This window comes from Rissa tridactyla, chromosome W (assembly GCF_028500815.1).
Source record: "Rissa tridactyla isolate bRisTri1 chromosome W, bRisTri1.patW.cur.20221130, whole genome shotgun sequence".
NCBI classification, from domain to species: domain Eukaryota; kingdom Metazoa; phylum Chordata; class Aves; order Charadriiformes; family Laridae; genus Rissa; species Rissa tridactyla.
The window spans coordinates 884,714-908,262 of record NC_071496.1 but is presented as its reverse complement, the minus strand read 5'-3'; the positions used below and the strand labels follow the sequence as shown (position 1 = coordinate 908,262).

Sequence of the window (23,549 nt, the reverse complement as noted above, 5' to 3'; positions counted from 1 at the left end):
TTCCCCGCGCTCAGAGATGGCTTGTGGGTGCTGGAGGAAACCGCAGGGTCCAACCCCTAGTGAACAAAAGAGGAGAGGAAATAAAATTCAAATACCCTGGGGAGCCACAGACAAAAAAAAGAAGGATGCCAAGCCTGGGGCGAACGCGGCCAGGCCAGGTCAGCCCCAGGTCCATCCCGTCCCAGCGGCTCCTGGGCCCCGCACCGCTGCCTGGTCCAGGGGAAGGGGAAGCGGCTCGGGGAGTCCTGGCTGCAGGCAGGGAGAAAGAGGAAAACTAACAAAGAAACCTCCCTCCCCCAAGAGCAGAGGGAAAGCCTCTGGCAAAGGCAGCCATGCAGGCAGGGAACGCCGCTTCCCGCTGAGCAGCCAAAGCTCGTTAGGCTGGAAGCAACGAGCGGCCGCCCCGGCTCTCCGACATCGCTCCTGCCAGCCCTGCCTGCGCCACACGGCCTCGCGTGGGTGCCAAAGGACACGCCAGCATCCTCCATCACGCAGGGAGAAACATCCAGGGGAGCGGGGGCCTCGGGGGACCGAGGCAGGTGGCACGCGTGGGGCAGAAGGGCAGAGCTCTCCCCTCGCACCGCCGGCAGAGGACGGGCACCGCGGCGCCCGAGTGGCGCTGTGCCGCCACGTACCCACCGCCCTGCTTACAGCTGCCCCCGCCACCCTGCTATTTATACGTTTGGGGGGCTGATTAGCCATGGAAAGATTTTGACATCAATTTGGCAAGAGGCCAGAATTAGGCGCCACGAGGTGTAATATAACATAACCGTGGAACGCAGTAATCAGACGCGGGTTTAAAAAGAAAAGGTCAAAGTCAGGCCTTATCTCCTGAATTTGGAAAATATCATTTATTCAGGCAAAAAAAAAAAAAAAAAATCAATTTCTCATCTTTCCTCTGTTAACTTAAAGAGAGCATAATTGATCGAAATGAGTGGCGCAGCGAAGGCGCTGGCAAATGCCCCTGCCAGCTGCACCCCCCCCCCGCCATCCTGCGCCCCACCACGGCAGGCAGACGGCCGCCCTGCTCCCTGCCGTGCTCCTGCCGCGCTGCCCCGGCGGGGAACCCCGTCTTATGCCGACCAGCACACACCCCAGTAAAGCCGAGTACCCCCCCAACCAACAAAAAGGGGGGCGAGGTGCCTACTGAGAGAGCTGAATGCAGCTGGCTTTCCTCAAAGCAAAGGGGATCGATACACAATCAAGTAAAACAGTGCCGTTCGTTTTTTGTGCAACAAAAAGTTGTATTTCCTTGAAGTTGTGAAACGTGGTAGAAGATCTTTGCAAACCTATGGAGCTAAAATACAAAGTATGATTCATCTTAACTTTTAGGTAACGTTTCCCACTCCGTAAAGAGAGTGCTGGTAGTTCCCAGGAGTGGCAGGAGGGGATGGAGTTGAGTACCTAAAAATGCATGGCATGTCCTGCCACCAACTCACGCTTGTGTGACACCGTTTGAGCAGCAGTTGGAGTGCCTGGTCCCCAACCTCAGCTCTTCTGGGAAAGGGGAAGGGAAAGAGAAAGGAAAAAGGGAAAGGGAAAAGGAAAGGGAGAGAGAAAGGGAAAGGAACAGGGGAAAAGGAAAAGAAGGAGAAGGACGCCGGCACATCTGCCTGGCTCCCATCGGGGTCTGCCTACCCACTCCCCTCCCCGCCTGCCCGCCGCCTCCGGAGGGCTGCACTTGCCTCTCTTTTCCCCAAATCAACTGCAACTTTTGCCTTCCTTTAGGAAGGACAAAAAGATTTCACGCATAACTTGTCCTGAACAAAGGCACCTCACGCCAGGGCTTTCTTTTTTCTTCTTCCTTTCTTTTCTCTTTTCCACCACAGGCTGACAAGGGCAGGGGTAGCTGGGGTGGGGGGAGCTTCATTTTATACCCACTTGGTTAGTGCCAAAAAGCAGTTGGAAAACACCATGAGCTCCAGAGACACACGGCGGAGTGGAGAGAAACGGATCGTTAGCCTTTGGGATCCATAGCGAAAATCTGTAGGGAAACTGGGTGCTGTCATACACAACCTGCTTGTAAATAGGCTCCAGCTGCCCTGGAGAGCGGCCTGGTAATGTGCGGTGTCTTGCCTCGGAAGAATATAAAATACAGCCATTTTTGGACGGGGTTCAGCCATTTTCACTCGCCAGCTGCATTTCTTTACAAGCCCCGCGTTATTTCTGCATGTCCCAAAGCAGAGAGTTGCCCAGCACCCATCATCCATCCCTGCCTGTACCCAGGACCAGGCGGGCGGCTCAGCACCCTGCCCACACCACGCTGCCCACCCTGCCCACGCTGCCCACACCGCGCTGCCCACACCACACTGCCCACATCTCCCCACAGCCCCGCACCGCACTATCCCTGCACACCGCTCCCCTTTGGCCCTTTTCAGAATTTTACTCCCCAATGTCCAACCGAGGCTGAACTCTTGCTGATCCTATCAAAAAGGTGACATTTCCTCCCATTTCCCCCCATTTTGTTACCGGAAAGACAGTGTGGGGGTGGGACCTTTACAAACGTAGAGATGGTTATTGGGGCCCGAGATAAGGATGACATAAAACGCAAGGACACAGCTGCTCGGAGCTGCCGTCGCTGCGTTACTGATTAAAGGGCAGGAGGCGGCGGGGGGAACAGCAGAGGAAACCGCATGGCTGGCAGCAACTGCATGGCCTGGCACGGCACGGCACAGCGCGACAGTCTGGCACAGCGTGGCTCGGCATGGCAGACGCCGGCACAGCCTGGCACGGTGTGGCACAGTCCAGCACGGCCCGGCCTGGGGTGGCATGGCACGGCTCGACATGTCTCGGCACAGATGCCCTGCAGCGGGGTACGCGGGGGGGCACAGGGCCTGGCCAGAGCAGGCAGGTCCCTACTTGCCAGCTCTGTGCCGGCGGCTCCTGCCCCCACGGGCGCTGCTCCCATCAGGCCCCCCCTGCCCACCCCCTCGCCTGCCCACCCCCTCTGTGGCCTGCCTGCCCGCTCCCATCTTTCCACAGCCCCCCGCGGTGCCACACCGCACCGTGTGCGGAGGCTACAGCCACACTTGGAGCCCCTCTGTGAACCCGTGGTCTGCCCGGCAGGAGGCCCGTGGGGTCCCCCCGCACAGTGGCACCCCTGGGGACGGGGCGCTCGGGGACTTTGGGGGCTGTGAGGCGGGCGCTGCGCCGAGCGAAGCCGGCTGCCAGTAACGTGCTGGGCCGGCACGGGGGCTGGCAGCTCCGGATCGATGGCCCTGCAGTCACACACCAGATGGTTTTGGCAAGGGCAAACATGAATCAGTTGAAGCCCGCTCGCTGTACGCCGGTGGGTGCCTGCCGGCTCGGACGCCCGCAGCAGAGCTGTGGGTGCTGCTGCCCCTTCCCGCTGCCGGGGGACACGTCCCTTCCGCAGAGAGAGGGAAAAATGTGCATGTCTGTGCGCGGGGTGTGCGTGCACTAGGGAGAGGAGCCGGGCAGCCGTGTGAAAGCAGACTGACACGGGGACACGGGTTTCTTTTGTCACCGTACCAGGTCATCTACGCCCGTGAGGTGTTTTTACCAAGCCGTACTTTCTCCCATGTTTAATGCAACTAATAACGCGGGTGGACACCGCGCCTGGCTTTGGACCAGCAAGAGGGGAGGCAGAAGACCGTGCGGGGACCCCCGGGAGCCGCAGGCTGGGGAGCGGGGCCCTGCCCGCGCCTCACGCTGCTCCGCCGGGGACCGGCCGAGCGAGGGCGCGGGACGGGGCGTCCCTCCGAGCCCCGCGGCGGCCCCGGCCCCCGGCCCGCTCCGAGGGGGGATCTCCCCGCGGGCGCGGCGGCCGGGGCGCTGCCTGGCCGGGCCCGAGCAATGGTTCGGGGCTCACCGGTCCCCATCACCGCCTTCGCACAAAGGCGACATCTGCGCCGCCGGCCCGCACCGGCACCAGCACCGGCACCGCCGGGCCGGGCGGGATCGCCGCCTGCCGGGACTCGGCGCAGCCCCGTTCGGGGGAGCGGGGCTCTGAGGAGGAGGCTGCGGCGGCTGAGGGGACCTGAGGAGCCTGAAGGAGCTAGGGCACCGGAGGGGACGCCAGGAGCCTGAGGCACCTGAGGGGGACACCGGAAGCCGGAGGGGCCCGTGCCGGGCCGCCCCCAGGAGGATCCTCGCCGGCGCCGGGCCGCGGCCCCCCGCGGCGGTGGTACGCAAGGGTCCCGGTCGGTCCCCGGCAGCGAGCCACCCCCCGCACGCTTACAAAGGGCCGCGGCATCTTTAAGGGCCCGGCGGCGGCCGCCCCGCCCCGCCCCGCGCCGCCATTGGCGGGCGCCGTCAGCGGCGCAGGCCCGGCCCCGCGGGCGCGGCCAGGCGGTGCGCGCGGCGCGCCCTGGACAGCTCCCGCCGCCCGCAGACGGCGGCGGCGGCGGCGAGGCGAGGACATGGCGCGGGGCCGCCGCGGGCCCGGCTGAGCCGCCGCTGCCCGCTGCCCGCGCGGCCGGCGGAGCGGGCGGCCTCGGGCCCCGGCGCGCTGCCCCCCCACCCCCCTCACCCCTCCCCGGCGCGGCCGCCGCCCCCATGAGTGAATGAGGAGCGGCCGCGGCGCCCGTCGATGCCTCGCCAGGGAGCCGGGTGCCTGCGCCATGAACCCCGAGATGGCGATGGAGCCGCTGGGCAGCCTGCACGGGGCGGCCGGCCATGAGCCGGAGCTGATGGGCAGCCCCAGCCCCCACCACGGCGGCCGCAGCGCCGGGCCGCTCCGGGTGCCCCCCCCCCCCGCCGCCGCCTCCGCCGCCGCCGCCGCCGCACCAGGAGCTGGCCCCCGCCGCCGCCCGGCCGGCCATGGTGTCCAGCATGGCCTCGCTGCTGGACGGCGCCGCCGAGTACCGCCCCGAGCTCTCCATCCCGCTGCACCACGCCATGAGCATGCCCTGCGAGTCCTCGCCGCCCGGCATGGGCATGAGCAGCACCTACACCACCCTGACGCCACTCCAGCCCCTGCCGCCCATCTCCACCGTCTCCGACAAGTTCCACCACCCGCACGCCCACCCGCACGCCCACCACCACCACCACCACCAGCGCCTCTCGGGCAACGTCAGCGGCAGCTTCGCCCTCATGCGGGACGAGCGCGGGCTGCCCGCCGTCAACAACCTCTACGGGCCCTACAAGGAGATGCCCGGCATGGGGCAGAGCCTCTCGCCGCTGGGCAACGGGCTGGGCCCCCTCCACAACGCCCAGCAGGGCCTCCACGGCTACGGGCCGCCCGGCCACGAGAAGATGCTCAGCCCCAACTTCGACGCCCACGCCGCCATGCTGGCGCGGGGGGAGCAGCACCTCTCCCGGGGGCTGGGGACGCCCCCGGCCATGATGCCCCACCTGAACGGCATGCACCACCCCGCGCACCCGGGCCACCCGCCGCCCCACGGGCCCGCGCTGCCCGCCGGCCGGGAGCGGCCGCCCTCCTCCTCCTCCGGCTCGCAGGTGAGCAGCTCGGGGCAGCTGGAGGAGATCAACACCAAAGAAGTGGCACAAAGGATCACGGCGGAGCTGAAGCGCTACAGCATCCCCCAGGCCATCTTCGCCCAGCGGGTGCTGTGCCGCTCTCAGGGGACCCTCTCGGACTTGCTGCGGAACCCTAAGCCTTGGAGTAAACTCAAGTCCGGCCGGGAGACCTTCCGGAGGATGTGGAAGTGGCTGCAGGAGCCGGAGTTCCAGAGGATGTCGGCCCTGCGGCTGGCAGGTAGGTGCGGGCCGGCGCCCCGCGGGAGGAGCGGGGAGCGGAGCGCGACCCCCGGCCGCCTCCGCAGGGCGCTCCCCGCCGGTACCGGCCCGGCTCGGCGACACCCCCCCCCCCCGCCCCCTTTCCGCGTTCCGCCTCGCCGGCTCTCAGCGGCCGGGCACCCGCGGCGGGGCTGGCGGAGGGCCGCTCTCCGCGGCCGGGGCCGTCGCGGAGCCCGCCGCGGCCGGTCGGCGGAGCCGGGGCAGCTCTCCGGGGCCGGGTGCTGAAGGGCCCCCCCCCCCGGCCCCGCGCCGCCCCGCCACGCCACCATCCCTCCCGGCGCTGCCGGGCGCACCGCGCCGCGTCCCGGGGCCGGCGGGGCCGGGCGGAGCGGCGGGGGGGGCCGGCGGCTCCGCGCAGCCCCGCGCAGCCCCGCGCGCCGGCCGCATTGTCCCGCGGAGGGCGCGCGGGCGCCCCCTGGCGCGGTGGCGGGGCGCCGCAGCCCCCATTGTTCTGCGGGCGCGGGGCCGGGGGGGGGGGGGGGACAGAGGCGACGGGGGGGCAGCGACCCCCGGTATCGCCCGCCCCGCGGTGGGGTGAGCGAGGGTGACCCGGTGACAGCGCTGACCGTGCGGGGGGAGGGGGGACAGGGCAGGGCGGGGGGGGCGGCAGGGACGTCGGCTGTCTGGTCCCACGGTCACACAGGACCCCGGGACGTGGCCTGTCACACACGCACACCCCCCCGGCTTCCCCTCCGTGGAAATCGGTCGCCTGGTGGTTGTGTCTCGGTGGTAAAGGTGCAGGCGGTGACACGGGCAGACACGCGTGGGCAGGCGCACCGTAGTGTGCCCATGTCCGGCTCGGCTCTCTGCTGTGACAGCGACACGTCCACCTGCACAATTTAGAAACCAGGGGGGGTTTGCTCCGCCAAGCCCGCCGTTCCTTTATTGCGGTTGCTTCCAACCTGGACGGACCCATCCTCACGCGTTATTGATTAGTTCTGCGCTCTCACGGCGACTGCAAACTCCTCCCGTCCTTCTCAACACCATCCAGTTCTTCCGTATTATCAACCAAATGAAGGTCCCGAGGTTTGTCTGCAATGTCAGCATCAGAGGAACAGAAAGGGTTTGGGGTTGTGTTGTGTTTTGTTGTTTTTTTTTTCCCGGAGCACGCGGTGATGTCGCCTCCTCAAACAAACGCGTATCTAGAGGGAAATCGATGCAGATAATGTTTAGAAGATTAAAAGAGCATTAATGCTGGCAACAGGAGCATAAACGCGTGGACCCAGTTTTCATTGATCTGGAACCTGAGCCGGCTCATTTCCAGTAATGCTGCCGGTGCTTTTCCTTCCCAGCACCAATCCCAGGTGGGGGGTTCCCCATGGAGCCCTACATATGGGGCAGAAAATCAGAAATCGCATCTACACGCCCGCCGGGTGACAGCTTTGCTGTTGCCCAGTGGGTGCGTAGGTGCGATTTCTGATTTTCTGCCATGAGCTGTCGTCCGGCGGCTGCGTAGATGCGATTTATGATTTTCTGCCGTACACAGAGAGTTATGCATAGATAATTCTGGATCTCCACTTTCCCAGTTCCCCCTGCATGCCTTTGCACCCAGGAGTAAAGTTTGGAGAGAACTGGGTGTCTGAGTGGGTACAGGTTCCCTGTGGAGTGGGAAAGACCTTTGCAAATTACCATTCCCTTCAGGAAATCAGTTTTTTTTATTATTATTACCACATGTGACTATGCAGCCTCATTACCTCGGTGCTTCCTTCTTCCCCTTTACTCCCCTCCGAGCAAGGGGAATAAACCGAAAGTACTTCAGCTCTCTGAAAAATGGCCAGTTTGCCCTGTCCTTCCTGGAAGTTTTTCCTGAACAGGATGAAAATCTGCTGTCCTTTGAGGGAAATTCCCCCTCTCCCTGTAGGAACTGTAGCAGTCGTGTGTGCTTATTATTATTCTTATTATAAAAGATATAGAATTCTGTTCTGTTCTAGTCTAGTCTAATTTCTCTTATTATTTCTGTGCTTATTGTCTCTTCTTGGGAGTCTTTCAGAGACTCCTAAGCTGGTGGAGGGTGCTCGGGCGTTGCGGTGCTCGGAGCGGTGCGGGCAGCCCGGGCAGAGTTGCGGGCAGCTCACACTGTGAATAGGCAGCTCGGTGCGCGTTTTGGGGGTCCGAGAGTAAAAACATAATTTTGGCGTGACGGCGTGAGTGCCCTCCCGGGGACACCGGGCTCGCCCCGGGGCAGCTGGAGCAGGGACGGGGCTTTTGGGGACCTGCCCCGGGCTTCTGACAAGTCCTTGTGCCGCGGCCGGTGCGGCCCCGTCGGGCAGTCCCTAAATTTCTGCCGAGGTGAAAAATATTAACGATCTCTTGGGCGAGTCAAGGTATTTATCAGGGCGGCGAGTTCAGAGGGCAGGGTTCAACGGCGGTTCGGGTTGATTGAGCACACGGAGCCGCCTCCTCACGGCCGGGCTGCCCGCACAGCGCGGAACCGGGGCTTTATCGCCGAATCCCTGCCCGGTAAACACGGCAAGAATGCAAGTGAAATAGCTCCGTGCCGTATTCCCCTGCAATTAAAATAGCTCCGTGCCGTATTGCCCTGCAATTGAAATAACTCCGTGCCGCGTTCCCCTGCCGTGAAAACAGCCCCGTGCCGTATTCCCGGGCAGGACGGGGTCCGGAGATGCCGGTGCAGAGCCGGGGGCGGTTCTGAGTGCGCGGGGGTTGTGCGGGTGTCCCCGGCCCCCCGAGCAGCCGCGGTGGCAGCTCGCCCCGGTGGCCGTGGGCAAGGCCGGGCCCGGCCGGGCCAGCCCGCACCCCGCAGGTGCCTTTTCCGTTTCGCCGGGCCCAGCAGCAAAACGCCCGCGCTGCTTGTTTACGTTTCCCGATTGCTGAATCACCTTATTGATGATTAAACATTTTTGTACCAAAACACCATCAATGATTCATTTGTGCAGAACAGGCGCGCTGACCTCGCCGTCTTTACATCCCTTGGATCGCAGCACGGTTCGGGGGAGGGTGGAAAGCGGGGGAGGCTGTGTCGGCCCCGCGCCTTTTCGCCTGCCCCCGGCCGAGGGGCAGCGGCGGCTGCCGGGGGGCTCCATCTCTCTCCACGGATCCCCGGTGGGGTAGCCCCGGGGGGCGGCCGGGGACGTGCCCACCCACGGGCTAGGTTTCGCGGGAGCTGCGCTGAAGGCCCCCCCCCGGTCGTGTCTCGTCGTTGCTCCCCGCGAGTGCTCGGGGATGGCGGGCGGCGACACTCCGGTCCTCTGGTCCCGGGAGCGTGTGGCCCACGCAGGGACAAGCTCTGCTTCCCCCCCGTGACCTCCGCCTGCTGCGGGCAGGGCGGGTGCCGCCACGCAGGGGGGCTCGGGGAGCGATGCCCGGGGCGGGGGGGGTCAGGCCCCGTCGGCCCGAGCGGCGAGCAGAGCCCCGGAGCGGCGGCGGCACCGTCAGCACCACGGACAGCGGCGGGGAGCGGGGAGGAATGGAGGGGAACAGGGAGGGATGGAGGAACAGGGAGGAATGGAGGGGAACAGGGAGGGATGGAGGGGAACAGGGAGGGATGGAGGGGGACAGGGAGGGATGGAGGAACAGGGAGGAATGGAGGGGAACAGGGAGGGATGGAGGGGAACAGGGAGGGATGGAGGAACAGGGAGGAATGGAGGGGAACAGGGAGGGATGGAGGGGAACAGGGAGGGATGGAGGAACAGGGAGGGATGGAGGGGGACAGGGAGGGATGGAGGGGAACAGGGAGGGATGGAGGAACAGGGAGGGATGGAGGGGAACAGGGAGGGATGGAGGAACAGGGAGGGATGGAGGGGAACAGGGAGGGATGGAGGAACAGGGAGGGATGGAGGGGGACAGGGAGGGATGGAGGGGGACAGGGAGGGATGGAGGGGGACAGGGAGGGATGGAGGAACAGGCAAAGGAGGAGAGAGGGGAGCAGAGAGGGGAGATGAGCGCCGGGGCAGGCGGCGGCTGCGGCCTCTCCTTGGCCCAGGGCCTGGTGAGCTGGGAGGGCCATAGCAGAGGAGAGAGGGATGGTGGCTCCACACCCCACCAAGGTGACAGCAGAGGAGGGAGGGATGGTGGCTCCACACCCCACCAAGGCCAGAGCTGCGAGAGTGCATCTGACCCCACGGCGCCCGTCCACGCTCCAGTGCCCAGGAGAGCCCCCGTGCTGTAGATGATTGCCAGGGGTGGGTTGTGTACAGGCAGACTGTTGTTGGCTCTCTGTCCTCTGCCTCTTTGTGCCGTACCTAAAGCTCCTTTCTCTGGATTTTGAGCCTATTTTGTTGTCTGTAGCTACAGCTAAAAATTAAGGCATAATAACATCTGTATCAAGTGCGTTATCTATGTATAAAACTATTTCTTAGTGCAGAACTAAATATACAGGTACGTAAAGATTCTTTGAAAGGTGCTTAGTGGCTTGAAATATTAGTACTCTCTTCAGATATAGATTAGTGGTTATGTTTGAACAATCCATGCGGTAAATTGTGGTGCTGGGTGATAAATTATATTTCTCTTGTACCCACTTTCTGAAATAATACCCTGCCCTATCTTTTTGTTCCAGATTATTTCTGAAGACATTTCTGCCCTGCAGAAATTTGCATACCATTTTTGTTAAGCAAACAGTTTTTATCGGTTTCTTGATTGATTGATACAGATAAATCTGACCATCTTTCTCATGAAATGCATTTATATCTTCTTTTTTCCTCTAAGTTTTTAAGAATCAATCAGTTTGTGATCATTCTGTGTTGATCATTCTGAACTTTTCCGATCTGTTCCTTGCTATTTCCTTATTAGATTTTTTCCAGCATCTCATTTTTTTGCCTAGTATCTCTTGGCCATCACCATTTGAAATGAAATATCCCAAACTCAAATATTTCTCTGCATTTGAAAACTGGCAGAATTTATTTCTGGCAAGGATCACATAAAGGAGAGAACATTTTTGCCAAAAGGATTATTTTCCAGCAGCTGATGCTGTTTCTTCCCTTGCTCTTTATAGGGGTGTTTTGACTCAAACTTTGCGCTGCTTTTTTCTGCACTGTAGCCCCATCCTTAGCGCTCCTCCCTTGTATTAGTCACAAAGTCTTGTCCTAGATGTTCCTGCCGTCCACCAGTTACAAGTGGCTTTTTCATCCCTTCCAATTAGACATTACTCAGACATGACAAGCTTCTTGCCAGTAACCCAACACGGCTATTCTGAGTCTCCGAGCACTAACAGCAGCAAACTCCTCGCATCAGAGGAGCTCCCCTGTGGCTGCCTTCAGAGTGGAAACAGGGCTCTGCAGGTGTACGGAGAATTAATCTAACAGGGAAAGCAGGGCTGAAAAGGACTTGAGACATCACTTGTCCTGACAGTCTGCCCCGTTCTTCAGGAATCTCCAGTGATGGGGATTTCTCAGGCTACCTAGGCAATCTCTTCCAGGGCTTACAGGTACAAAAAAATCCTTAATGACTAGCCTTAATCTCCCTTTTTGTCTTTTAAATCCTTTGCCTCTCATCTTATCCCTGCTAGACACAGCAAAAAAAATGACTCCCTTTCTTCTGATAGTAATCTGTTTGTATTTAAGACTGCTATCTTGTCTCCTGTCTTCTCTAGAAAAAGCCCCATCATACTTAGGAGATGAATATGCAGAGAAAGCATTACGTCCAAGGGGACAGATAATACATCTCTTTTTCCAAGGTAAAAGATTTTGTATCCAGCTCTATCAATCTTGCAGACTTTTGCATAAAAGGCTCTCTGATTTATAGAGGATTTTTGTACGCAGAAATCATACAAAATAGACTAATCTCAAATGGGCTCAGTGATAAGATCAACAAGACAACTCACTGATGGCAGATAGAAATGCAATCAAAAACGAAATTGGAGTGGTTTGGGGTTGTTTGGGTTTTTTGAGCTATAAAATCAAACTACTCCATTGTGAAAAAAGGGGAGTCAAACCACTGTTAAATGCTGCACAAAGGAATTATTAGACAAGCGATAGAGGCTGGCAGTTTCCCAAAACGCAAATTGTCTCTGGGACCAAAATATCTCTAAGTAAGCAGGGAACATATTTATGAGTAGCGGTGATTTTCCAGCAGATCTCATCTTGTCATAATGGGCATTTAAGATCGGGGCCCTGCGCTGAGGCATTAAGCTTTGGCAAGCAGCACGTAGCTGAAGAAGATAAAGGAAGAGCATGAGGAAGTCTTCCTCGGAGAGCTTCCCACACACCTTCTCCATTTTCCTTCTCCTCTGTGCTTGTCATGCCCACTCGTTCCTGTACCAGGTGAGGGTGCCGCTGCTGCCCTCGGCAGCCAGCGTCCCAGCACAAGCATCTTTTCTCCAGCTATGGCTGGGAAGGACCAGTGGCACCACGGCACCGTGACAGCCCTAACCACAGGCTCCCGATGCGAAGAGGCTCACACAGATTAGGTATAAGCTCCCAAAGCTTTCCCCCTGTCCTTCTGGCATCTTTAGTGCCAATTTTCTCCTCTGTCATGCCCAGATCCTGCCAGGGTGCAGCACCTTGGTGTCCTCCAACATCCAGCCCACCGCAGAGGAGGTGTCCTATGGGGCATGGCCCCACAGACTCGACGCTGGAGCCACGCTCAGTGTCAGCTAGCTCATGCCACTGGGGTGATAGGAGCTCTACTATAGGCAGTTGCTTTCGCCCACAGGGCCCGCTGACGAGCCATCCCATCTCCCTTCCACCAGCTGCGTGGTGGCACGTTCACTGCGGAGGTGGGAGACCCACAGCCCTCTGCCTAGAGGGTCTCAGTCCCTTCCTCACCTCCACACGCGACCCCGTTGGTGCTCGGGGAGGAGGGACGCTTACCTCTGCTGCTGGAGCTGTGCTTTCCTAAGCCCCTGGGAAGAAGGAAATGGGAACCTGGCTGTATGGCAAAGAACATCGCTCCTCCCAGCCTTCTCTTGCATTCTGCATTCAGCACTCGTTGTCCGAAGTGCAGGGAGAGCTCGGAGAGCCAGGAGGGCAGCACAGGTCAGGCTTTGCCAGAGAAGCTGGCAGAGCTTTGCTCCCGTTCTCTGCTGTTCTTCATAATTGCACCCCATCGGTTACAGCCATTAAAAGGAAATAATCATTTCCTGCTTTCTCCCATGAGTCAGAATTTCTGAAAACAAACCATTTCTGGAGGCACACAGCAGGAACTCGGTAGATCCATACTTTCCCCTGCAGTAGGGCCCACGGGACTTGGCTCTCAACTCTGCCTTGTAAGCGTGAGGTGCCAGGAGGGAACCGCAGTGTGGGAGGGTGTCAGAGCCACATAGCTGTGGGAAAGCTGCTAGATGCAATCAGCAGAAAACAAGAAAGCAAAATATTTCAAATTCTCATCCACTCGAAGACTTCAGACTCCTATTCAGTGCTCGCTCACCTACCTCAACTTTAAATTCCCAGTCCTTTTGTGGAAAAGGTGCCCGAAGTGCTTCCCTTTCCCCACGGGGAGAAGGTCGCAGCTGTGTTCCGGTACTTGAGGGGATGTGCTGGCGCATCACTTGCGGATGCTGCTGCAACAGGCAGAGCACTCCGTGGGGGGAAGGTCTGGTTTCAGCTCCGTGCTCTGACAAGGGGAATATAAATCCTCCTTACAGAAAAGTGTTATAATTCAGCTGGAAACTATTTTGGGATTCAAAAGGGAGAATCTCCAGAACAAGAGGAAACATAAATCTCCCAGGCGTTAGAAGTGGAGGACTGGCAGAGCGTGGTTTGAAGGCCGTTTTGCTGTGACTGGGCAGAGCAGCTGAGCAGCCTTGCTGCTGCCGCGAGAGCTGGCGGGTGCGACACCAGCGCTGCCAGCGGGGCCACGCTGCTGTCACAGTCCGGGGATGGCATTTAAATGCTGCTGCTGCGCAGTTTCCGTCAGCTTGTGCTTCTGAAAGCAGCTGGGACTCCCACCAGCACAAGTGTATTTTGGCAGCTCGACGAGGTTGATGCAATGATGCCATGTGTCTGTCTGTCCCTGTGGGACAATGTCACTGGTACCTTGTGGGGTACCCGGGGTGTCACCGCACCCAGGACCAGTGCTCTCACAGGTAACCCGGGGGGGTTGAGCCCCTTCTTGTCAAAACAGGAGTCAGTGGGGAGGACGAAGATCTCTGTGCCTGCCCTGCGGCAGGGCTACGGTGGGAGCTTGCACCAGCTGGACGCTGATCCCGGCAGGGGGGACAGCTTACGTGTCCCCCAGCTGTTGGAAAGGAGACCTTACCAGCTCGCGATCAACTCTGAAACAGAAATCTGCCCGAAATCGGGTCTGTTCCTTTTGCAGCTCGCAGAAAAGCTTGTTTATAGAGAGGGCTGGATACTGAGCATGAGGGGATGCCCCCCATCTCGGCCACAGCAGAGAACCTGGGGGGCTGCCTTGCCGAAACTGCTTTGGTGAGGGTTACAGCTTGTAACCGCCTGGTGACGAGGGGTACGTGGAAACTGTACTGCACAATCACCAAGCCTCCACTTGTTCTTGCCCTGGAGTGCAATAAATTGGCCCTATCCCATCTATTATTTATCATTCTGTATTAATGCTGGGAGTATATTGCAATAGTACTTGGAGGCCCCTGTCAGAGATCCCGCACTGCGAGGGGTGTTGCAGCACTGCACGGGAGGGAGCAGCCCCTGCCCCGCAGAATTTACAGCCCAATTTCAGCCGCCCGGCAGATTTACAAGAGATGCGACACAAATAGCCCGAGACCTGCTGCATGCCAGCAAGAAATATAAAAGAACCAAGTCCCCGAACCCATTCATCTTTTCTTCTCAAATCGCTGAAGGATGCAAACCCCAGAGAGAGGAGGACGTTCCTTCCGTGACAGAATTAAGGGAGAGAAAAATCAGGTTGAGTACCAAGAAAACCCAGGCCTGGCGGGAAGCGTCCAGGCTTTGCGCTGCTTTCTCGGAGCCTTGCAGGAATCCCGGTACCTCCAAAGAGGAACTGCAGCGCGGGGAGCACCTCGCCGCTACAGGAGGGTTGGTTTGGGCGAGGAAAGAGATCTTTTCCAATAGCGGCAGATGTTCCCTGGAGGAAAGGAATTAACACTTTGTGCTGCACTCCTCCTTGGTGGGCGTACTCTGTTTTTCTGGAGGAATGCCGTCCGAGGGCATTGGCGGGGATTGCAGAGCGCGGGAGGGTGCCGTGAGCGTGCGGCGGTGGGAAAGGAGCTGGTGAAGGCGCAGGGGCTGCGCACCCCGACAACGTGATTATTTGCGTCTTCATTCAAATTGTTTCTTGTTACATAATGATTCTGTACACAGCGGAGTACTTAACCTAATTTGTATCGATCTCAATTGCTTTCATTTGTGCATACTTAATTCAGAGAGGTAATCAAATTGATTTTTGAGGCCTAGTTTTTAAGAGATTGTAGTAACACAGATATACAAGAGGTTGCTTTAAGTGAATCATAGCGAAGGAAAAACATTTTAAACCTTTGGAAAACGTTTCGATGGTCATTTCATTGTGTTCAGTATTACTAGCATAATTAAATTTCCCCCACATTGAGTCCTCTCCGAAATCAAATTGAGGAACATTTTTTAGTTCCATCAGGCAGATAACTGGGTTTAGTTGACTTTGTACTACACCCGCATGAAACCACATACGAGAGATCAATATTCATGGCTTATCCTTACGAACAAGGGAGAGGAATGACTTACTGCTGGATTAAGGGAATACTGTTTTCTACTCGGCTCCTTCTTAACATCTGCTATTTGTTTCACAGGGCCAGAGCCACTTTTGCCATTAGAGTGAAAACACCGTAAACCCAGTGATTATCTGAGGGCATTAGTTAACCTGCGGAGCTGCAGGGAACCAAATCTAGCAGAGGTGAGGCCAAAGGGAGGCTTTTTTCAGCAAAAGTAGACGACGAAGAAATTTCAGGCTGCTAAAAAATCCTCTAGGATTTTGGATTAAAACCCCCTCGCGTAATTGGGGTAAAAGCAGAGATACCTGAGGGGGGAGATGGATTGACGTCAGATTCATGTTGGGGTTTTGTTTGCGTTAGGAGCGGGGCTTACAGTGTCCGTGCTTCACAGGACAGAAAGTCACACGAGCCCTTTCCTTAACATTTCCAGTACCCAAAGGAAACTGGTGTCAGGACTCGGAATGAAGCGGGACGGCTCTGTAGTCCCTCTGCACCTGTCTCTGTAGTTATATGTGTTATTATGACTGTATTCCAGCCTGGCTGGCAAAGCCCCCTGCCCGTAAGCATCACCACCCAGGGCCCCCTTACGGACCAGCTCCCGCACCTCTGGGACGTCTCTCTCCAGACTCCCTGCAGCTCCGTATGGCATTAGCCACTGGAAGACTTCACATTAACGCCTTTCCTTTGCTTGAGCGATCATTGTTTCTATGTTGGCGTGCTTGCCACAAGCCCAGCCGCAAGCAGCGCTGACGCAGAGGAGCGGTGCTCGCCCCATCCTCTGCCAGCGGCACGGTCCCCATCCCCTCTCTGGTGTGGGATGTGGGGCAGGGGCTTCCTCTGGATGTACTAGCCACCAGTGGCGTTCTCATGAGCACGCAGATGCCCAGGCTCTGCAGATCTCACTTTCTGAAATACCTGCTGAGGCCATTCGCTGGCACGAAGCATCCAGCCCACCCCAGCCCCTGGGACCCCTCCCTGTCCTGCTCCTCCTCCTCATGCTGGTGACCCTCATGTCCTTGTCCCCCGGCTGTCTCGCTCCTGGCACCAGCGAGGGGGAAGCGGAGGGAGGAGAGAGGCCCCAGCTCACTCCAGTCGCATCCCCACCCCGTGCCGGAGGGTCCGGAGGGTGGGGTTTGGCTGAACACTATGGCAGCGCTCCCACTCGCAGTGATGAGCTCCGTATCAATCAATTTTGGCCTACGTGTGGCAAAAGCAGTTTCTATAAAAAGGGCCGGTCTTTCTGTGCGTGCATAAACAGCTGGTAGGAGCTATTGCTGCCCACAGGGATAGGCAGCGCTGCCTCTGGCTGCCGTAGGGCAGATTGATTGCGCCGGGCCGCGCGTTGTTTCAGCCATTAACGGCGGAGCCCTGTGAATATCTGCCAGTGAAAAAGATTGTCCTGAGAAAATGCCAGATCGTCCAGTCTGAACCATTTGCATTTCATGGAGTTCTCCCCAGCTCAGTGGAGGACTTGCCCTGGACTGTGTTTCCCCCCCCGCAGGGATCCACTGGCCACCGCAGCTCTCCCGAGCCAGCCGGGCCAGTGCCGGAGCGGGGTGGGATGCCCAGCTGGGGGTGGGTGCCGGGCCCCAGGGATGGGCTGGGTGCTGGGGACCACCGCAGCTCCTGCGGATGCGACTCTCATGGCAGCGGGGTGGAGGGGAGACCCACGTGGCTGCGTTAGCGACCCCACTGCCGTCTGCTGGTAGCTGCCATGCATCATCTTTAATGGTAGAGTACATTTCCCAGTGCTTCAGTCTTTATAAACGGAAGTTTTAAAGACAATACTTACCAACTGAAACACTTCTAGATGTTTTTCAGGATTTATAGCTGTCTGTAATGCAGGGGCTGGCTAGGTTCCTCTCTCCTCTGGAGGAAAATGGAAAATAAGAATTACTGTTGCAGAAAATAAGACAAACGAACTATTAGTAGAAATATTCAATTTAATGATACTCGGCAACAAAAAAAAATTGAGCTTAAATTAGAAGCATGTGAAGTTCACAAGGAAACCAAAACTCAGAGGGGCTTGTAGAATAAAGTCCAAAAAAGGCCCGCTTTCCTGTGGACGCCTCTCAGGCAGATGGGGTTGGAGATGCTGGGGCTGATGCAGCGCACGTCGGTCACTGCAGCTCCTGGTTACGGTGGGGTCGTGAGTCTTCCAAAGCGGTGGCATATAATTCTTTTTCTCATGTGAATTGCATGGAAAGCTATTAACTGCCAGCAGTTTAGAGCAAATCTTCTTCGCGAAAGAGAGGTGCGTCCCGGGAGGCGATGGAGTGGAGGCCACGTCCTTCCCCGCTGTCACCCCCTCGCAGCCAGGCGTCTGCGGCAGACGCAGCCCGGCGGCGTCCGACGTTGTGCCCGGCCGCCGGGGAAGCCGGGACGGGGGGTGCCCTGCTTTTCCCTGGCTAGCGTTAGGTGAAACGAGCGCCAGCCTTACTGGTGGGGGAGCTGGCTTGTGAGAGAGGGGATCCGGGGGGACAAGGCTCTGCAGAGGGGGGCGGACGAGCTGGGAGCGGTGGGGTTTTACCCAGCTCCTGGAGGGCAGCCCGGAGCCGTGGCTGGAATTCGCTTCCTTGGCTGAGAAGGAGGGCTGGGTGCTCGGCTGGCTCATGTCCCCACAGAACGGCGGGGCCGGGGGAGACGGGCCGAGCGCTGCTCCGGCTCGGCCGGGAGGTGCGGCTGCCTGCCTGCCGCCGGCACCTGGCAACATATTTCAGCACGTGCTTAACCTCAGGCTTGCGAACACTCTAATAAAAAAATCGATGGAGTGTCTTGCATATTTAAAGCTGAACATCGGAATAGTTGTTGTCTTCATGGAGAGGAACCTTCTTGGCGCTGGGAGCTGCAGAGATTTTGGGGCTCGTTCCCATTACCTCCTGGTGCCTCGGCTGCCTCGCTTCCCGCCTCTCCACACTTGCGCTGAATGCTTTTTTAATTTTTTTTTTTTTTATTATTCCTAAGCAATACCTAATTCTATTTTAAAGCCACATTTTTTTAAACATTCCCTTAGTTTTAGCTGCGGGACAAAGCCCTGCTCGCTGAAGAGAGCCTGTCCCTCCCTGGGGACACGGCCCCGCTGGGTCGGGTCTCTGCGCCGCTCTTAATGCCCTTTAAACCCCTGGGGTTCCGCTTCAGCCAAAGTTAAGCGAGGCAGCACTGAATCTATTTCTGAGCTCCTTCTAAATTGTTTCTATGTAAAGTGTCTTTAGTCCGGTGTACAAGAAAAGAGAAGAATTATATTTTTTTTCCACAGTTACGACTTTCAGTTCCTGCCAGTTGTCCGTTCTCTTCCATAGAATATGTTCAGTATTAACTGCAGTTAATAAATCAAATTGGTCTTAGGATCAAGATGGCCGCTTCCCTTCCCTCTACTAGTAAAACATTTCTCTTTCTGTAGGCAGGTTTCCTGGATAATAACTTTATTTTATTAGAGTGCTCACTCCATTTTTCTCTTCTGATAAATGCATGTCAAGGAACAACATTTGCCTTTATGGTGCCTTTTCAAGAGCAAACTTAACAGTTCAAGGAAAGTATTTACTGAATGCATTGAAAAGCACATACCTTTGCATTATTTATTATAAGATACCAATAACTGTAAAACGCAGAGTATCTCTGGACATAAATTAGTGATGTTAGGAAACACTAGACTCTTCCCAGTGTCCCGGAACCTATTAGAAACTGCGGCAAAGATGCGGGTGCTCGTCACATCCCCAGTGCTGCGGGTACCGCCGCGTGGATTCCAGACAAAAGGCAGCGCAAGGTATCAAATGCAGAAATCCAGCCTAAAATCTGCTTCTTCACCTCAGACGGGCAGTAAAACGTTATCTGTGGAGCATGTTAGAGGTGCAGTCAGAGAACCCAGATTAGCCTTTGGGCTAATCGCCTCCAGAGACCCAAGTCCAGCCATGGGGAGGCAGTTACAGGCTCACCCTGCCGCCTGCGGCGTGCCCGGGCAGGAGGGTCCTTGCTGCCCCAAACTCCCGCGGGTGCCATCAGGAGCCCTGTGCTGGTGCCGCTGCCTCGGAGCTGCGCTGTGAGCTCCTCCCGGCAACGCTCGCCCGTATCCTGTAAGTCTGGGCTTGGACCCGGCTCTCCAGAGCATCCTCCTCTTACGTTTTGTCCCTCCTGGGCTGTTTCAAATGGTCCCAGCCCGACCTTCCTCCCAGAGGCAGCTCTGCCGCAGCCACGGGAGTTTGGCAGCCGAGAACGGATGCAAGATGAGGATCAGCTGTTCCAACACAATATTCCAGTTTCCTGCAGAAACCCAGTGGAATACTGTCCCGTGCGCCACACTAAGCTGATCAGTGTAGTCACGCACCCGGCTGAGCCAGGCTCCCTGCTCTGCCCTGCTCAGGCACAGGGAGACAGGGACAGTCCTGACTTCAGGTTAATTACAGACATTTCCACAGTCTGAGTTCGACCTTTTGGGCCAGGTTCTCATTTCACATTCTAGACCTGCAGAATTATTTAATAGGGCTGCTTAAAAACCCGGCCACTTATCAATTCACTCCACTTATTTTGTCCCAGCGCATTACCTAACCATGTCAACATATGGATTTTTTTTTATCTTGCTGCCCCATGCAGACAGCCTTATCAGGCTATTTTTAAAGCTGGGTATGCTATGGCAGCGGTATTGGTTTCAGCACTTGATGTTCTCTCTGTGCTAATAAATACAGATCAGCTATTAATACTGATTTTTTTTAGGATGCATTAGCATCGCCTGGCGCAGCGCTGCTCTGGCGCTGCTGCCCCGCCTGACCTGAGCTCCGACGGGCGTTTCTGGCTGGTTTCGCCCTCGGCCTCGGGAGATGCCCCGGGGAGGGGGGCGGCGCTGGCCCCCGCAGAGCCCTGCCGGCTTGCCCGAGGGCTGCCGGGGGCCGCAGGGGTGTCCGCAGTCTAGGGGTGCGGGGAGAGCTGACTGCTGATGAGGGACATTGCCTAAACAGCAGGCACTGCTGCCGTTTCGTCTCAGAGAGCTGCAGTTTCGCTTTGTCTTTTTTCATGGCTTTTCCACACATGAGAGACCGTATGAAAGCGCAAGCTTACAGAGGCGCAGAATTTGAGGCAGGCGGGGTGGTGTGCGGTTATTTCTGTGTGAGGCCGTAAGCAAACGGTCTCACGGCAGAAGCCATGAGTTTGTCTCCCAGCAGATTTCGGAAGTTTTGGCAGGCCTTTCAGACAGCGGCTGTTGCAGCAGCGGATAGAAGCCACAAATAAACTGGTAAATGGTTAAAAAGAGTTCTCTTTCTGGAGAAAAGAAGCAAACAGGAGGTTCAGCTGGACGGCAGCCATTTCTGCTATTGAACATGATTTTCCGCCAGCGGTGGTCACATGAAGTTGCTGCCAGGGGAGCTTTGACGGGGGTTTGCTTTGGGGTGTTTAAAGCAATAAAACTCCCGTACAAACGTTAGACCTGGCTGCTGGGGTGGCAGCCCCAGGCCTCCACCACGCGCCCTCCCCTGCGTGCGGCTTTACCCGTCCCACCGTGTCCGTGGCCAGCACCTCTCCGTCCCACGGACATCGCTGGGAGAGGATGCTGCGAGCATCCCTCCGGCCCGCCCCACCGATCTGCCCCAAAACATGGGTGGAAGGTTTATTCAGAAGGCAAGAACAGCAATTTCCAATTGTATTTCCTGTAGATTACGCACGGGATGGAGTTTACGTTACGGAACAGCGCCTGTTAAAAAATAGTCATCTGCGGTTGTTATATGCTACGGCACATGATAAGTTTCTGCAAAGGATTAATCTTTGTCTTAGCTAATGAAGGGAAAAAAAGGATGCGCTTTGCATTTTCTTTCCCAGGCTGACATCAGATAAGCTAACTTGTTAATCCTAATGCTGCTGTGACAGAGGAGCAACGCGCTTCTCAGATGGTGGCTTTATAAAAAGTGTGGGAAATCTCAAAGTTGGGCACTAGCCAGAAATGGCAGGTGAATTCGAGGGCTCTGTCTGAGGATGGGGGGGGGCGCTCCAATTGCCTTGGAATTCAGTGCCGGAATGCCCAACAATCAGGTGCCCACCCAAAATAATTTCTGAAAATGCAGGTTTTTGGGACGCGAGTGCGATCACCAGCGTAACCCCCTGGCGTTCCTCCGCCAGCCCCCAGGTCCGGTGCGGTGCTGGCTCGGCCGTGCACGGCTGGCGCTGCGGATCCTGCGGGAGGTCTCCGTGCCTGGCGTGGCCACGCATGTCGGGGGGGTCTGCGGGGTCCATGGCGGGGTCTGCGGCAGCCAGGCGCGTCCTGACGCTCGCTCTCTCTCTCTGTCTCTGCCCACCCCTTCCCCAGCCTGCAAACGCAAAGAGCAAGAGCCGAACAAAGAGCGGAACAACTCCCAGAAGAAATCCCGCCTGGTTTTCACGGACCTCCAGCGCAGAACGCTTTTCGCCATCTTCAAGGAGAACAAGCGCCCCTCCAAAGAAATGCAGATCACCATCTCCCAGCAGCTGGGCCTGGAGCTCACCACCGTCAGCAACTTCTTCATGAACGCCCGCCGGCGCAGCCTGGAGAAGTGGCAGGACGACCTGAGCTCCGGGGGCTCCTCCTCGGCCCCCAGCACCTGTACCAAAGCGTGATGGGGAGCGGCCGGCACGGCGCAGCACGGCACGGCGCGGTGCGGCATGGCACGGTGGAGAGAGCGGCTTCGCAGCGGGGCCCGTCACTGGTGACTTAAAGCACAATCCTCCTGGAAACGAACCCCAGCCCAGCTGTAACAAAGGACACTTCTCACGGCTTTTAGTCAGTCTTAGCAGGCGCAAGTCAAGAATTAACCTCTTTCTATACAATACTATGCTCAGGACAGGCGAAGCAGGTCTGAAACGTAGGGGAGTCGTCCGTGAGGCAAGTTTCTCCTGAGCCCCAAAGAGCCGCGGCCGGCGGGGTGCCGCTGCGAGCCCGGGCAGCCTGCCCATGCCCGGCGCTTGCCGACAGGGCGCCGGTGCTGGCCACACCGCCCTGCACCAAAGCTCACCGCCGTGGCGCGGCCACGCCAGAACGGAGCACAAAGTCTGACACGTAGACGCTAAAGAATCTGAGAATCTCTTTTTAAAACTCAGGCATGGTTTTGTTAAGTGTTTTAGGGGGGAAAAAAAAAAAAAGATCAAATTTAAGTTTTTGTTTGGTTTTGTTTTTTTTTCTTTTAGTTTCTTTAATTTAATCAGCGAGTACAGCTTGATCTTGGATCAGAAAAATTCAGTTCACTTGAGCTCAAAGTATCAAGCACAAAGCCAGTAGCTATAGGAATAGGTACGACCCTGGACTCCCGGCAGCGACTGTTCCGCCGCGCAGCCCGGCTTCCCGGGCCGTGGGGAACACCTCTGTGACCACGCGAGCCTCAAGCACAGTTTGCAGTTTGTCACAAGTTCTGTGTTTGTACCTAATGCAGATGCACACTCAGGAGGTCAATAATTTAACTGCTACAGTACATGGAGCAAACACAACATTTTGGAAGATCTAGATTTTTTTAGGTCATTAATGCGTCCTTTTTAGTTACCAGGAATCTAATTTCTCCTCGGCAACGTCCTTATTACTGAAACGTATTTAGCGCTCAATGTATTTTTGTTCCTTTTTTTTTTCAGTATTTTATGGTACTTTCAAGCAGGAAAAAAACAGAAACGAGCCCTTCAGATGCCACTGGCCATTTCAGATGTGCCGCGTATGACTTCAGTACGCCATCTAAATCTATTGAATCCCTAAGTTCCTTTTACCCCCCAGCTACCCAAGCTGGCGGGAACACAGCACACCAAAGAGACAGGATTACTGCAAGCCAAAGATGTTTATAACTTGCCATTTTCTCTTCGTCATCGCTGGTGCGGGTGGTTGTGTGGCGATGGGGGAGCCTCACAAACTCCAAGCCCTCTCTCCACCTCCGGCGGGCCAGCAGCCCAGCTGAGCCGACGCCGAGCCCCGGCCGCAGCCGCCGCGCTCGCCGCCGCACCGATGGCGGGACGGTGGCGGCCGCTCGACGTGCGCCTTTACCCGAGAACGGCCCCTCCTGCAGCGCCCGCCGGGGCCCCGGCAGCAAAGCCAAGCGCGGTCGTGGTTCTTTAGAGACACTTGAGACTTTTTTTATGTACTACTTAATCGAAACCAAAGAAACATTTTCTGCACCTACTTCTTCTGCAACGAACTGTTCCATTTAAAAATAAACTAAAAATAAAAATAAAAAAAAAAAACAAGTAAGGACGTCAGGAAGCAAACGAGTAACACACTGTGTTTTGACAGACATCTTGGACATTTTAGGAAGCAGATCTC

The 23,549-nt window shown here is 57.2% G+C and overlaps 1 protein-coding gene across 1 annotated transcript; it reads left to right on the top strand.

The window, feature by feature from the left end:
• The first annotated feature begins 4,464 nt into the window (after nt 1-4,464).
• Nucleotides 4,465-21,890, top strand: LOC128902126 (one cut domain family member 2-like). The gene is given in 3 exon segments (XM_054184538.1): nt 4,465-4,705; nt 4,707-5,680; nt 21,585-21,890. Coding segments are annotated over 3 exon segments (1,440 nt in total). The 5' UTR covers nt 4,465-4,526; the 3' UTR covers nt 21,872-21,890.
• The last annotated feature ends 1,659 nt before the right edge of the window (nt 21,891-23,549 follow it).